The 13,512-nt window shown below is 37.6% G+C and overlaps 4 protein-coding genes across 7 annotated transcripts; 2 read left to right on the top strand and 2 right to left on the bottom strand.

The window, feature by feature from the left end:
• Positions 1-98: 98 nt before the first annotated feature.
• LOC106642664 (uncharacterized) lies at positions 99-1,871 on the bottom strand. The gene is made up of 8 exons (XM_014357503.2): positions 1,790-1,871; positions 1,626-1,720; positions 1,397-1,547; positions 1,227-1,324; positions 964-1,155; positions 586-884; positions 230-428; positions 99-113 (listed from the first exon to the last, which is right to left on the bottom strand). The coding sequence occupies exons 1-8, from the start codon at positions 1,869-1,871 to the stop codon at positions 99-101; spliced, it is 1,131 nt and encodes a 376-aa protein (XP_014212989.2).
• A 204-nt stretch (positions 1,872-2,075) lies between these two features.
• Positions 2,076-3,590, top strand: LOC106642692 (uncharacterized). 2 transcript variants are annotated; one of them, XM_014357534.2, is made up of 5 exons: positions 2,076-2,269; positions 2,355-2,487; positions 2,578-2,680; positions 2,759-2,873; positions 2,959-3,590. In XM_014357534.2, exons 1-5 carry the CDS (start codon positions 2,137-2,139, stop codon positions 3,018-3,020), a joined length of 546 nt encoding a protein of 181 aa, XP_014213020.2. In that variant the 5' UTR covers positions 2,076-2,136; the 3' UTR covers positions 3,021-3,590. The 2 variants fall into 2 exon arrangements, with proteins under 2 accessions (XP_014213020.2, XP_014213021.2); XM_014357535.2 differs by having other exon boundaries at positions 2,759-2,880; positions 2,959-3,005.
• Positions 3,591-3,706: 116 nt separating this feature from the next.
• Positions 3,707-6,773, bottom strand: twy (fas-binding factor 1 twitchy). Its single transcript, XM_023390809.2, has 11 exons — positions 6,566-6,773; positions 6,155-6,487; positions 5,834-6,117; positions 5,594-5,781; positions 5,356-5,518; positions 4,987-5,278; positions 4,689-4,921; positions 4,481-4,624; positions 4,259-4,423; positions 3,907-4,187; positions 3,707-3,836 (listed from the first exon to the last, which is right to left on the bottom strand). Exons 1-11 carry the CDS (start codon positions 6,771-6,773, stop codon positions 3,707-3,709), a joined length of 2,421 nt encoding a protein of 806 aa, XP_023246577.2.
• Positions 6,774-7,673: 900 nt separating this feature from the next.
• EMC8-9 (ER membrane protein complex subunit 8/9) lies at positions 7,674-9,265 on the top strand. Of its 3 annotated transcripts, none has more exons than XM_089595390.1 (5): positions 7,674-7,938; positions 8,278-8,484; positions 8,551-8,627; positions 8,700-8,867; positions 8,942-9,265. In XM_089595390.1, the coding sequence occupies exons 2-5, from the start codon at positions 8,293-8,295 to the stop codon at positions 9,111-9,113; spliced, it is 609 nt and encodes a 202-aa protein (XP_089451516.1). In that variant the 5' UTR covers positions 7,674-7,938; positions 8,278-8,292; the 3' UTR covers positions 9,114-9,265. The 3 variants fall into 3 exon arrangements, with proteins under 3 accessions (XP_089451516.1, XP_014213034.1, XP_089451515.1); XM_014357548.2 differs by having other exon boundaries at positions 7,675-7,943; XM_089595389.1 differs by lacking the exon at positions 7,674-7,938 and having other exon boundaries at positions 7,957-8,484.
• Positions 9,266-13,512: the final 4,247 nt, after the last annotated feature.

The raw sequence follows: 13,512 nt of genomic DNA, 5'->3' as shown, positions 1-13,512 counted from the left end.
TTTTATTTAACATTTCCTTATCAAAGGCAATTGAGATATTTATAATTAATATACGTGTATGTACAATTCCAGTTTGTATAAAAATACGTACTTGAAAATCACAACAATTTTTTCTGTATTTATCAAACAGCAAAAATACAGAAATATCTATAAAAAATACGAAAACAATAATTTAGTTATTATGTACAAGCTCCAGTCTTTTTTTGAGCCGCTCTACTAGTACCTTTACCCTTGCTTCGTGTTTTTCCAATTTTGATAAAGGAGCGAATGCTTTGACTGGCTCAGACTGTTCCACTTGGGGTTGTAAGCTTGCCCGTGGCTCCAACTGGCCTTGCTTATTTTTGAACATTATAGAGTCTTTCACGTAGCGGCGACGAGTAACAAAGTCCCTTTGACTATCGCAATTATCGTCCTCGTCGTTTGTGCAACTGTTGCATGAAAATGATTTTTTTATCAGATTAAAGATTATAGATTGGTACCGAATTTTCATCATATTTTTGGATATCCTATACGATAACTTTTGTCACGAGTTTAAACTTTATTAGATATGAATAAATTCAGTGAAATCGAAATAATGTCAGTTACCTGCCAGACGTTTCCACGCCAGTCGTAGGACTAAACAAATCTTTCAAAGAAGAAGCAGCACACGGATTGATGAACTGTTTGGGCGACTCAGGCATGCAAGAGTCGACACAGTTGAAACTTCGTTTTGGACCCAATGATAACACCGGCGAGTTTGGCTCCATATTTGCGAAGGAGTTTTGCCTCGGCTCATCAGGCGTAACACTCTCTTGGCTAGTATTATCCTCATCCTCCCCCAAAGTTAAAGCAAACAACCAGCTCAAGTCTTCCATTTTCGTCCCGGATTCCAAGGTGTCGTGGGGCTCAAATTTGTTGTTTTTTTTTTTAATTTTAATAAATTCATTAATGTCAGATCTATTTAAACCACAATAAGATACTTACCAGATGTACATTGGTACTTTTGTTTGTTGAATACCTCGAGTCATTTTGCGATGATCTGCCTCCAGAATATCTTTCTGACCATCTCATGAAGATCGCACATTTCTCATCACCCATGTTTAGCTTACTTTCGTTACCAGGTGCGAGTACTAGAAGGTCCTCCTCCTCAGATGAACTACGTGAACGCCTGTTTTCCTAATAAAAAAAACAAAGCATTATAAAAGTGTTTGTCCAAGAATTAAAAAAATTATAATAATAATTCTTACAACCTCAGAATTATCTTCAGAAGTTGATTGTTCTTCGATGGTACCCAAGTTTGAATATGCTGCTAGTCTTGGCATGTTTCTTCTGGTTGACTCTTTCCCTATAAATGATAAAAAAATCAGAGCATTCGTCCAAGAGCTTGAAAATTAATATAAATGAAAAATGATCTCACTGCTAAAACAGCCAATACTAGAAGTACGAGGAGATATGTTATTCGGTACAAACTCCTGACACGACAAAATTATGTTGGAGAAATACTCTGACATCACTACGAGCATCTGCATTGTTTGTTGAGCATTTTCTAAGTTACTGCTCATGACATTCTTTAAAAAAAACATATTTAAATGTACAATTTCTAAACATTTCAATGATACTTTATTCTACGTTAATTAAATACTAACTTTGCATTTGTTAAAAGATTCGGCCAATTTTAGACGCTCTTGACTCACTTGTACAAAGCCTCTAGCCAGACTTTTGATCATGTAATTTTTGTATGCTGAAATATATTGAATAATAAACAATTTTTTTATTCAGTGAAACAAAATTGACAATAACAGGTACTCACACAAAAATCGGGATTTCATTTTTCTGTTGTTATACTTGACGCAAGTTCTTTTTGCCTCTCTAGTCTTTAGTACCTTCGCCATGTTTACCAACAACAATAGATTTGCAAATCCAACTGCTAGCAGCTCTTGTGAATTTTCGTTTGAATTTAGTTTTTCGAAAAATTAGTTTATCTTTACGCGGGAAGTGCAAGTTCAAACATTCAATTCTTATTGGCTAGTGAGATAAATAACAACCTCTCTCTCATTGGTGTGAATTTTACGCGCTGGGTATTGGGGGAAGGGGGAGCTCAAAACTTTTAAGTTTTCAAACGGTCTTTTTGTTTTTGTTTTAATTCTGTTGTAAAAAATGTCATCAATCAGAGAATTAATTGCCCAAATGAAGAAGGAGGACGAGGAGCGTCAGAAAGCTGATGAAAAACATTTTGCCGAGCACGATAAAAAATACAAGGAAATGTCAGACAGAATCAGCATTTATGAAGGTTAGAGTTGAAACATTGAACAATGTATTGTCTAACAGTAAACCCCGATGGGAGATAATTGATATACAGATTTAATTGTTTATAGATCGATTGAAGAAAGGGGTGCACAATATATACCAGCGTGTCCAGCAGTTAATCAACCATAAACACAGTATTGACAAGGCACTGCAGGAGATGGATGATCTTCCTGGCCTGCCTCTGCCTTACGAAGAACACAGGTATATCATATTTTAGCTTATATTTTTTATACGTTGTATATTAATTTCATATAAATGATCGTGTGGCTTATTTTTCTCTTATTTTTACAGTAATTTTGTTAAATTTGTGTCGGAAGTACATGGTGTTTTGAACAAACCTGACATTTTGGACAGGCCAAGCACACTTTCAGTTGAAGAAATTCAAAACGATGTGGTTTGTATATTAATGTCTTCTATTAATTTTTATGTATTTATGGCCTTTGACAATAATTACTTGGGGGGGTAATTTTAGACTTCTACAACAGAAAGTATAGCCAGTGATTTAAAGGAATTTAAAACGGAGTTTATTCAAGCTGTAGCCTTGCATCATAATACCAATGAATTGAAGAAGTTGGATCGCATGTATGGTAAATAGTATGCTAGTTTTTTTTAATTTTTATTATTTATTTTATTTAGAGGGCAGTGATTACTTAGACAGCTGCTTGGTTTTAGATGATCAGGAAGAGGTGACAAATACTATTATTGATGGATCTTTTAACGATACTGTTTCATAAACTCCGATGAAAAATTCCAGTCATATTGTTACTTTGATATGCATGAGTATTTTTTAAATTTTTTTAAGAAAATCTAAATGAGGTAGTGTTAATGAAGTAATTTTATTTAATTATGTAAGTGATTTATATTATCTGGGAGCACTTTTTGCAGGTGTTTCTTACAGTATTATCTGTAATTTTTACACGCTTTATATACATATGTATATTTTGCTCAATTTTTATTTACCATACAAAAAGTCTGATCACAAGAAGTTAGTAATTCTCTGCCAAAGGATTATTAAAATGTGTGTGTGCATGTGTATGAATTTTTTCTTGATTAATTTTAAAGATACTCATATTATGTACATAAAAAACGTAGATGCAAGTAGGATACCATTGACTAATCAATGGCTGAGAAAAATCAATGATGAACTTGCTTATAAATTGTTTTTAAGATAAAAAATGTACATTAAAATTAGCTTAGGCGTATTGCTTGGAAAAAAATGAATGATATATATTTTTGTACAAACATAATAAGTACATTGGTATGTACGTGGTGCATTTCACATGCACACCAAATGTATCATAAATCACAAGTGTGCCCCTCCACAGAGAAGGGCCAAAAATAAATGACAAAAAAAAAAAAAAAAAAAAAAATCGTAAATGGATTTTTTGTACACAAGTGAACCGTTGAAAATAACTTTTGGCTAGACCTTAGGTTTAACGGCGGGTAACGAGATCTCTTGTCCACTGTTCAACTCCCACCTCAACAAGACCAACTGTGGATCTACGATATCCTGAAGAGCAAGCGTGAAATTTAGAAAACGTTGATCGACCAATGGCGTAAATAATCAAAAGCATACTCATTCATGCTATTACCTTTGAATATGGTAAGCAAATTTCGCCATCCGAGAGATTGGCCTGCCGCTGCTGCTCCCCTGCACGACTGACTTGTAGTTCGTCAATACTCTTTACCGACGACGTATCCTTGACCGGCTTGTCCTCACCGATGCGAAGCGCAAGTCTCTCGCGTGCAAGCTCGAGCTTCTCCGAGGCAAGTTTGCTTTCTCGCTGGGTAAGAATCTCGCGCTGCAATTCCAGCTGGCTGAGCTTCTTCTTGTACCGCTCCTCGACGAAGCGGGCCTCCTTCAGTGCTCGCATCCCCTCGTCCCTCTTGTTTATGGCGGACTACGATGCAGTACGTAATATCTATTTATAGTAACCAAATATGAAGGTGGAAAAAACTTGTTTTTGCATACCTTGGTGAGATCTTGAAGTTCCTTGGCCCTCTGGACGAGATGAGCCTCTTTGTCCTGAAGCGTCTTTCTCTGGGACTCCAGCTCGTTCGTCTTCTCCTGCCACCTCAGCCTCTCTTGGTTGGCTGCCGCCGCCGCTTCTTGCGCAGCTCTCATCGAAGCCTCCAGCTTTAATCAAATTGTCATTATTAACTCCATTTGTTTTATATACATTTTGATCATCACCTCGAACTTCCAAGTCTCGTCCGCTCCAGTTTTCAGCCTATTGGCGATCTGGAGCTTGCCTTTTTCGACCGCCAAAGCTTGCCTCTCCTTGGCCAGCCACTCGATTTGCATGTCCTGCTCCTTCACCCACGAGTCTCTCATCGCCTGCAACAGTATATTCCACGTCGAGGCTGTATGGTCACACTCATGATAAACCAAAGCCACCAACCTGCAAGCGCTCGCGCTCCCAAGTGGTCTGCTCGGCAAAGAGCTCCCGGTCCCTGAGCAGCGCCTGTTCCCTGGACTTCATGATTCCCTCCGCCTCCTTGAAATTCACGCTCTGCGCCTTGAACTCGCGCGTCAGCTCGTCGATGTTCATCTCGAGATTGCGAATCGTGTCCATCAGCCTCTGCTTCTCCTCGACAAAGTCATTTTTCTGCTTCTCCAGGGTCTCCTTCAGATCTGCGCGATAGTGATTTGTGTATGAAAAAAAAGGTCCAAGTGCGGTACATACGTGATGTACTTACACTCCATGTTCTTCTCCTGAAGGGACAGGTGGTTGGTCTGCGAGGCTGCGAACCCGACGTCCCTGCCCTCGAACTTCCTGTGCAGGTCCTCGAGGCCCTCGATGATCACCTGCGACTTGTTGAGCACGTTCTGCACGCTCGTGCCCTCGGCCCTCATGATCTCCAGAGCTTGGCGCTCCGACTGCTTCGACCTGGTTATTCGCTCGATCGTCTCGAGATGCTCGCTCTGCAGAACCTCGAAGCTCCTCGCGTGCTGCTCGCGAATCTCTTGGAACAGCCTCGCGTTTTCCCTCTTAAGGTCGAAGCCATTGAAAATACGTGACAAAAAATTCCGCGACACGATGCAACGACAACTCTGATGAGCATCACCTTGGATGTTTCCTTCTCTTCGGCGTGCAACCTGTGGCACTCTGAGATCTCATCCCTGAGTTTCTGGACTTTGGCTCTGTGGTCGGCCTCGATGCTCTCCACGTCGTCCTGCATCCTCTTCTCCATGTGGAGCATGGCTTCCTCCAAAAAAGCTATCTGCTTCCTGGACGAAAAAAAAAATAATAATAATAATGAGCCAGTGCTAGCTCTTAAAGGCGTTCAACGTGCATAGGTATACTTGTACGAATCCTCAACGATCGACATCTCCTTCTCGTGCTTCTCTTTCAAGCTGTCCACCGTATTTTCCAGGTAGAGCTTCTCCAATCGTAGCTTCTGCACAAGAGCCTCCGACTCGTCCACCTCCTTATTTCTATCCGCCACCTGATGCACCGCGGTGGGGACGGAAGTTGGCTGGGCTGCAAGGCTCTACAACGCCCTTGACCATAGTGTCCGAGTGTGAGAACAAAAAGAAACCTACCCTGATGTAGCCGTCGATGCGCTCCTGCTGCGCCTTCATCTGTGCCTCGAGGATGGCCTGTCTCTCGAGTTGTTTGGCAACCAAGACACCAAAGTGGCCCTCCTGCTCGGCCAGCCTGGTCCTCTGCGCCTCCAGCAGCCCGTTCAGCTTCTCGCTCTGTCGAGCCATCGACACCGCTGTCTTTAGCTCGTGCTCCTGCTGTTGCATGCTCATCATCGCCGCCTGCTGCTCAAACTCCAGCCCCAGGAGACGCGACGCCAGCGCGCTCTGCTCCGAGTTCTCGACTACGGTCAACGATAATAGTTTCTATTGTATACACACGTTTGGTTGCCATGTATTTCTGTATACCTGGTATGGTCGATGATAGATCAGTCGAAGACTTTTTCACAACGAAATCGGATGAACCGTCTTGCTTCTTGTTAAGGCTCTGTTTTGGCCCGCCCAGCCACTCCGGTAGGTCGTCGACGGCGTTTTCGGCTCCCCTGGAGCTCCCGGCCGACTGTTTGAGGCTCTCGGTTTTCGGCAAGTCGTCAAACTGTAAGCTGGACGCCGACAGCAGACCCAAAGGATCGTTCGGTACGGCGGAGGAAGGTCTTCTGCCCCGTCTGGGCTCCTTTGGCGCGCTGAGGCTGAAACCACTTTTAGCTTCGGTGCCTGAAAGTAAAATTATTATTTAATCATACCTGTTTGATAATTAAATAATGGTTTTTTATTTGTATAGGCTTGTGTCACCAGAGCCATCCGGCAGGGCGTCGAGGCTGTTTTTCCTGTTCCCGAAAGCGTCCTTCCTGGCGTTGGAGTCCATCCCCGAACTGGATGAGGACTTTGGCCTGCTGCCAAAGAGGTTTTCCATCAGCGAGGTCTTTTTTGACTTTGACCTGTCAGCTAGGTTGTCGATCACGTCGTTGGCATCGTCGTCGTCCTCGAAGAAGGGTCGCATTTTCGGGGTAGAATCGCTGGGTTTCGACGTTGGTTCTCCACCCAAAAAGTCTTGTTCTTTTAGTTCGGATGTCAGTTGCTTCGGTGATGGTCCTTTGTCTGCCGGTTTGATGCTCGGTGGTTCAGTGGTCTGAGATGTAAAACCGACTTGTTATCACGACCAACTCTGTTATGAGCAACAAAATTGTTACTAGTATACCTCTTTCCTGACTCCAAACAAATCCTCGATCTTGTTATTCCTCAGCAGGTCCGATGATTTCTTTCCCAACTCGTCCTCATCCTCGTCGTCGTCGATGTCCGACAGATCAAAGTCTCCCAGAGGACCGAGATTTGATTTGGAATCTAGAAAATTTCAAGGATATATTTTTTCGATGGAAAAAAACAAAAACAAAAGAGAGAGAAAAAAGAAAAGGCAAAAATGGACCTTTGAAAACGACTTTTTTCTTCGCTTCGCCTGCCGTGGAAGTAGCTTGGGGAGCGAGGTTTTTACCAAACAGCGCATTGTCCAGGTCGTCCAGGCTGTCCATAGCATTATCATTCACGGCGTTCAAACAACGAAATTCGGCGTATCTCGAACAACATTTTTTTTTATTGCTTCCGAATCGCTAAAATAAATCCTTACGTCCGATTCATTTGAGCGCGAAAACAGCACGCACTCAAAAGCAATTGCGAATCCTTCATTTTAAAGTTTCTACAAAATAATTAATTTCTTAAGGAAAAAAAAAAAAAAAAAAGAAAGAAACAAAAAAATTAGCAACCAATTATTGTGCGCTTTGTTTTGAAAATAGTGGCGTGGCCGGTCAGCTGACAGTTACCCCTGACAACGGCCTTTTAATTTGCGTGAGGCAAATGTATATAGATATATTCTCTGTGATACATGCATGGGCTCTTTAAACGGGAAATAAGAGCAATAACACCATCGCAGGTATACAAGTATGTTTAACACGAGAGAGAAAGAGTGTGGGTGTGCATCATTGCACACATGACGTGGCTGAATAAATAAAGTTTCTGTGGATTATCCAGAGGAAAGGGATACTTAAATATATATGGGGAAGCAAGAGAGGGAGTGCCTTCGTACTCGTATTAGTTGAGGTGTGCGGAGAGAAGATTCGTGCATGTCGTTTAAACTGTGTGGAAGGTTTAATTAAGTGAAACAGTGACAGCAGGTCCGGTAAGCTATATTAAATTGACCTGCATAAGTAAATAACTCGTTCGTGATATATTCTTTTGTATTTTTAAACATCTTACTCGCGTGTACGTGTGTGCTATTGTGGAAAAGTGTATGCATTTAGAATTTTTTTTTTCCAAATCGTAGGTTAGGTTCCGCTATTTAGTTGATTTAAAATTTTCATTTCTTCGACACATTATTTACATTTTATTTTATCATACATCAACGTGTTGTATAACTATCTTACGAGGGTGTGGATGAGATATTTCATTGTTTAAACAATAAACCCTCTACAACCCATCCATCGATGAACTTCGTTTTTTTTTTGTTCGCACAGTGAAATAGTAGCATCATGACAGATTTAAGTTTCTGTGGTAGAGCGTATGCCAAGATTATTTTACATGCAGCCAAGTATCCACATTGTGCTATCAATGGCTTGCTACTGGGAAAACAGAAAGGCAATGAGTTGCAGATTGTTGATGCAGTGCCATTATTCCACATCTGTCTGCATGTGTCTCCCATGTCTGAAATCGCTCTGACAACAGTAAATTGAACAATTGTTTTTTAAATCAAGTTTCAAGCTTGTTATTAAATAAATTGATTTCCTCAGGTGGAACAAATGGCCAATTCCAAGGGCTTGGTAATCGCAGGTTATTACTTGGCCAATGAAAATATCAATGATGTTAGGTAAGGCAATTGACTAAACTAACAAATGTTTCACCTGTATGAGATGACGGTAATTGTAATTTTCAATTGCAGCATTGACAAACCTTCTCACAGAGGCATATCAGAGAAGATTGCTGAAAATTTTAACAATGCCGTTATAGCTGTCGTTGACAATAAAGACATGACTATTGGCATGAATGTCAATCCTTTGAGAATTTCGCAGTATTCAGATGGCAAGTGGAAATTTAAAGACAAGTCTAGGTAGATACAGTTTGCGAAATAATATAAAAATAATTGGATGATATAAGTCGTGTACTGATTATAGTTTTTTGTAGCATAAAATACGAGGGTGGAGCTGGTCTCTTGGAAGCCATGTATTATCTAATGAAAAACGAGGAATACAGAAATCTAGTCGATTTTGACAATCATCTTGATAACATAAGCTTAGATTGGAGGAATCTGCTTTTGAACGACGTGATAGACGACGCACTCAAGAATCATAGATAGTTTTTATTCGCCAAATAATTGTATATTCATTGAAATTTTTTTTTCACCCACGCGCACTAAAATGAAATAATAATGATGCATTTTTAATCGTTGTAGAATGATTACTTTGGAACATGATTTTAGAGATTTGTTATGGATTCAGGTTTAATACAAGAAAACAGTTTTAAAGAGAAACGAATTTTTATTTATTCATTCAATTCATTTTTCCTCCTGTCATTTGGTGGTGCACAAATGTACAATAGCCGAAATCTCTCAAATTAATGATCTTTTTCAGCTTCTCAAAATAAATAAGTAAACAAAAACTGAACACTAAAGAAGCGCGCAGCTAATAATTTTTTTTCTTTTTTTTTTTTTTTTTTTTTTACACAATTTTTTTACTCTGGTTTCTAGTGTGCACGTGTGTCTGCGTATGTTTTCACTAATTTCAGGTACGAGAACTGCGCTTGACTAAGGTTTGCCGTGTACGTGCGTATTATTGACATTTAGCGAGAATCCATCGAAAGTTGATTTACTTTTTTGGTACTTGTACCCACTCTGGCTAGTGAAAACAATAATGTTCTTGTGCTTGGAAAAATACGTTTAACAGCAGCTACGTTTTCAAAAGTAGGTCTCGTGAGACGCTCGTCAACAGCAAACCGAGAACTCTATACTTGTGGTAAGTATCTCCTTTGTGAAAAAATGTTTTAGACAATGTTCAGTGTAAAAAAAAAAAATTTTCCATGACTCGTTCAACTACGAGTGATTATACTCGGCCAATCAAGCTCGATATACATTTTCGTACATCCGACGCACTTTTTATACATCAAATTTGCTTCTCTACGAATTAGTTTCATCGATTGTATTATTGTACCAGAGTTTTCCTACGGTCTGGAATTTACAAAAAACTTTCAAAGTTTCATTAAAATCAGAGTGCAGTATCTTTGTTCTTCAAATTGCAATTTAAAATTGTCGATCGTTGCCGCAACGACTGGAAATTCGCAGCCCAAGGAACTTTTCCTTTTACGTGTATTTAAAGCAGCGTGTAAATTCTTATTTCACTTTTATTATATTTTATTTTATTTTTTTGTTCCTTAATCGTACATTTATATATAAAAGTCAAGATATGCTGCCTAAGGCGATATCGAAGCCTCGTCGAAGGTTCTGCGCTTTGTATCATGTATAATTTGATAATCTATCTACGTGTATGAGTGTATATATATATATATTATTTATTTATTTCATTGACCATTTTAATTGCATATTTTTGCAAAATCTGTTTCTCTTAAAATTTATTTTTTTCAACCCACTTTTCTCTTTATCCTTTTTTTTTCTTTTTAACGAATCATCAGTAAGCTTTATTCAAATGGTCGCTAAAAATATAGAGTAGACGTTACAAGCATATTATAATGTACAATGAATCGCAATACATGTATAGTATACTTTATTGCTTCTCCGCCTATCACAAAGTTTTTTAACAACCATCTTCTCATATGTAATTATGTTGCGGCTAATGATTTGTATATTTATTATTCGTTATCGTCCTCAAGAAAGCTCACCTACTTTATTTTCCCGATAACGCGATACATCCGACGTGTAACTCTAAAAAAAAAAAAAACCACATGGTTTAAGCACGTGGTAAACTACGTAGATTCATTTTAAAATAACCGCATGGTTTTTTTTTACCATATGGTATTTAAAAAAACCACGTGGTTTATCTCACGGTTTTATTTTTCGATAGAGAAGTATGCAAAAAGTGTCTCAGTGATCATCTAATTCAAGCAGCCAACCACAGTTTACATATTATTACATGTACACGCTGCGCACTCATTGTCTGCTGTACCTATTGTTTATACCTAAGTACCGATTCTAAAGTATCAAAAATACCCGCGCGCGTAGAATAAATTTTTTTTTTTTCATTTTACGTGACACATGAACTTTAAAATATATTCATTTATACGCTATATCTATGTGTGTATAGTCAACTGGGTGTGTTTTGCCGAATTAAAAAGTACGCGCGTGTTTGTAAATACACATAATATGTTTGCTAAGGCAAATATTACTCTCTACTGCTATACGTACAATATTATATTATGTGTATGTATGACCTTTGCTATTAATTTACGTAGGGGTGAAAAAAAAAAAACAACGCCATTACGTCCGAATCGCGAGCCTTTGTTTGATTTTTTAAAATAGATTATCCCTACTTTTTGGTCCGAAGCTTGTCTTTTCTTGTTTTGTATGTATAACTATGTTTCGTCAAAATAATCTGTAAAATTTATTCACCAAAACTCACTTTCTTCAATGATCAAAATATATTAAAACAAAGAAACTCGAAAATATTTATTTTCGCAGTTTTTCGAGCTATACATGGCATTAAAAGACGCTTTTTGGTGCATCACGCGTCGACGGATTGTATGAGAAATCGGCAAGAAACAATAATTAAAACGACTTATTATTATAATATTTTTCTGTATAATCGTTTAAAATACGCGGCTGTATGGTTGATATGGACTTTCTATGAGGGAATCCTGTGATTGTTCGTCTCTTGAAATTTTTTTTTTTTTTTTTCGTCCAAACTCTCATAACTATGATAATTACATTAATAGTGAAGATTAATTAACAATACTATTTTCTACACTGACTTACACAATTTATTGAATCAAAGAAAATTTCTTTAACTTCATTTCGTTAAATACTTTCTTCTGAATGACACAAAAGTTGGTTGGAAGTAATATTACTTACAACTAAGTTTTTTTTTTTCAATGGCTGATTTTTCATACAACTTGATGATAAAATAGTACATTTTTTTTCGATTGGCTGAATTTTTTTCAATAGAAAGACAAACTATGAGGATAAAAATATTTGTTTGATTCAAAAAATTTGATCGTTCATCGTCTGTGACATATGTACTTCTATGCTGGACTAATATTTACCTACCAACTGTTTTTGTCGTAAAAAAGTTATAATTTGTTTTTTGTCTCAACTATACGTGTCAATCGCAATTAAATGGATTTGATTGCTTGAGCGCTTGAAAAATTATTAATAATCTAAAAAGCTTAAATATGCATTTGAATGTCGTCGACTATTATATTGTTTACTTTAATAATTTGAAGGATATTATTATTTCCGTCTCAACAATTATTGTGAATCACAACCCAAAAAATGTATAATATATTGATGATAAAAACGAATGTGTTTTTTTTTAATATGTATACTCTATTGATATTATCCATGTGGTTTTAGCATATGAAAAGTCAAGTGGTTAATCACATTAAAGCGATGTTTTTTATGTTGTAAAACCACATGGTTTATTTGAATGGAGTCATTAAATCAGGTGGTTTTTTCAGTAGTGAAAAAGCTTTTGAACTCGTGTGTTTTCAAACGATTGTTCACGAAAAAAATTGACACATAGCGTATTCGTTATTCCCATAAAAACTTTTCGTTCTCTTTCCGCGCTTTTAAGAGTTAAAATTTTTAATTTTTTTTTACATATATTTCATCTTTGACATGTACACTCCAGGTATATGTAATTTTCTTTTCCTTTGCCTTACATTCTAATTTTTCAACTAAATTTATTACTCACCTACTGTTGAATACTCGCGTGATTCGAAACGTCTTATGTTCCATTTTCCTTACTAATTAACAACAAAAACGTTAAATATTTGCGCGCCTACCATAATAATAACAACATCTGCTCTCCATATGTATATAACCTGCCTGGCAATCGACACAGTGTTAATTAATTGGTGTACTCCTTCAAGACTTTCAATATCAAATAGTATTTGAAGTTTCAGGCTTTCCCCGTAAGATTTTCAAAAAGCTCGGCTGTTTTTTTTTTTTTTTAGAAGCTATCACTGATTAAAGAAGAGCAGAGGTCACGTGAAAGTTCTACAGATAAGCCTATACAAATTATATTACCAAACGAGGGGGGAAAAAAAAAAAATAAATCACGCGAATCCTTACGAACACCCAAAATACGCGCGGTACCGTTTCAACTTGTATTGTCATATTCGATATGCTTACGTGGTTGTATTTATTAATCGTAACACAACTATATCACATCTGCGCATCGTTTATACATAAACACCCACACACACACATGTAGTCACAGACAACGTTTGGTGGAATAAAATTCTCTCGAAAAATCTCTTTGACATCAATAACCATCACAAAAATTCTTGATGTGATGCCCGTACACCTAAACATACCCAATAATATATATGTTTCTACGGCACTATCAAAATAATTTCAAACTTCGTTTTGTAAAAGCGTGTTTGGCTCTTGCGAAAATTTTCTTTCAATTTATAATCGATGATTTTGCTTGTACATTTACAATTTTTAATTTCATTATTCTCCCATCATTTATACAATCCAAAGTGTATTGGTTAATAATATTATGTATATTGAAATGGCAAATTAA

This window comes from Copidosoma floridanum, unplaced genomic scaffold (genome assembly GCF_036245765.1).
Source record: "Copidosoma floridanum isolate Cflo_tuat_1 unplaced genomic scaffold, Cflo_Japanese_pri ptg000025l, whole genome shotgun sequence".
Taxonomy (NCBI): Eukaryota; Metazoa; Arthropoda; class Insecta; order Hymenoptera; family Encyrtidae; genus Copidosoma; species Copidosoma floridanum.
This window is presented reverse-complemented; position numbering and strand designations above follow the sequence as displayed.

Excerpts from the sequence above, each read along its gene's own strand:
- EMC8-9 (XM_089595390.1), top strand. The coding sequence starts at position 8,293 with ATGACAGATTTAAGTTTCTGTGGTAGAGCGTATGCCAAGATTATTTTA. Across the intron at positions 8,485-8,550 it reads CTGAAATCGCTCTGACAACA|GTGGAACAAATGGCCAATTC; the intron begins GTAAATTGAACA and ends TGATTTCCTCAG. Across the intron at positions 8,628-8,699 it reads GAAAATATCAATGATGTTAG|CATTGACAAACCTTCTCACA; the intron begins GTAAGGCAATTG and ends TTTCAATTGCAG.
- LOC106642664 (XM_014357503.2), bottom strand. The coding sequence starts at position 1,871 with ATGGCGAAGGTACTAAAGACTAGAGAGGCAAAAAGAACTTGCGTCAAG. Across the intron at positions 1,548-1,625 it reads AATCTTTTAACAAATGCAAA|AATGTCATGAGCAGTAACTT; the intron begins GTTAGTATTTAA and ends TTTTTTTTAAAG. Across the intron at positions 885-963 it reads AAAGTACCAATGTACATCTG|CCCCACGACACCTTGGAATC; the intron begins GTAAGTATCTTA and ends AACAAATTTGAG.
- LOC106642692 (XM_014357534.2), top strand. The coding sequence starts at position 2,137 with ATGTCATCAATCAGAGAATTAATTGCCCAAATGAAGAAGGAGGACGAG. Across the intron at positions 2,488-2,577 it reads CTGCCTTACGAAGAACACAG|TAATTTTGTTAAATTTGTGT; the intron begins GTATATCATATT and ends TTATTTTTACAG. Across the intron at positions 2,681-2,758 it reads AAGAAATTCAAAACGATGTG|ACTTCTACAACAGAAAGTAT; the intron begins GTTTGTATATTA and ends GGGTAATTTTAG.
- twy (XM_023390809.2), bottom strand. The coding sequence starts at position 6,773 with ATGCGACCCTTCTTCGAGGACGACGACGATGCCAACGACGTGATCGAC. Across the intron at positions 5,519-5,593 it reads ATCGTTGAGGATTCGTACAA|GAAGCAGATAGCTTTTTTGG; the intron begins GTATACCTATGC and ends TTTTTCGTCCAG. Across the intron at positions 4,424-4,480 it reads ACGAGACTTGGAAGTTCGAG|CTGGAGGCTTCGATGAGAGC; the intron begins GTGATGATCAAA and ends ATTTGATTAAAG.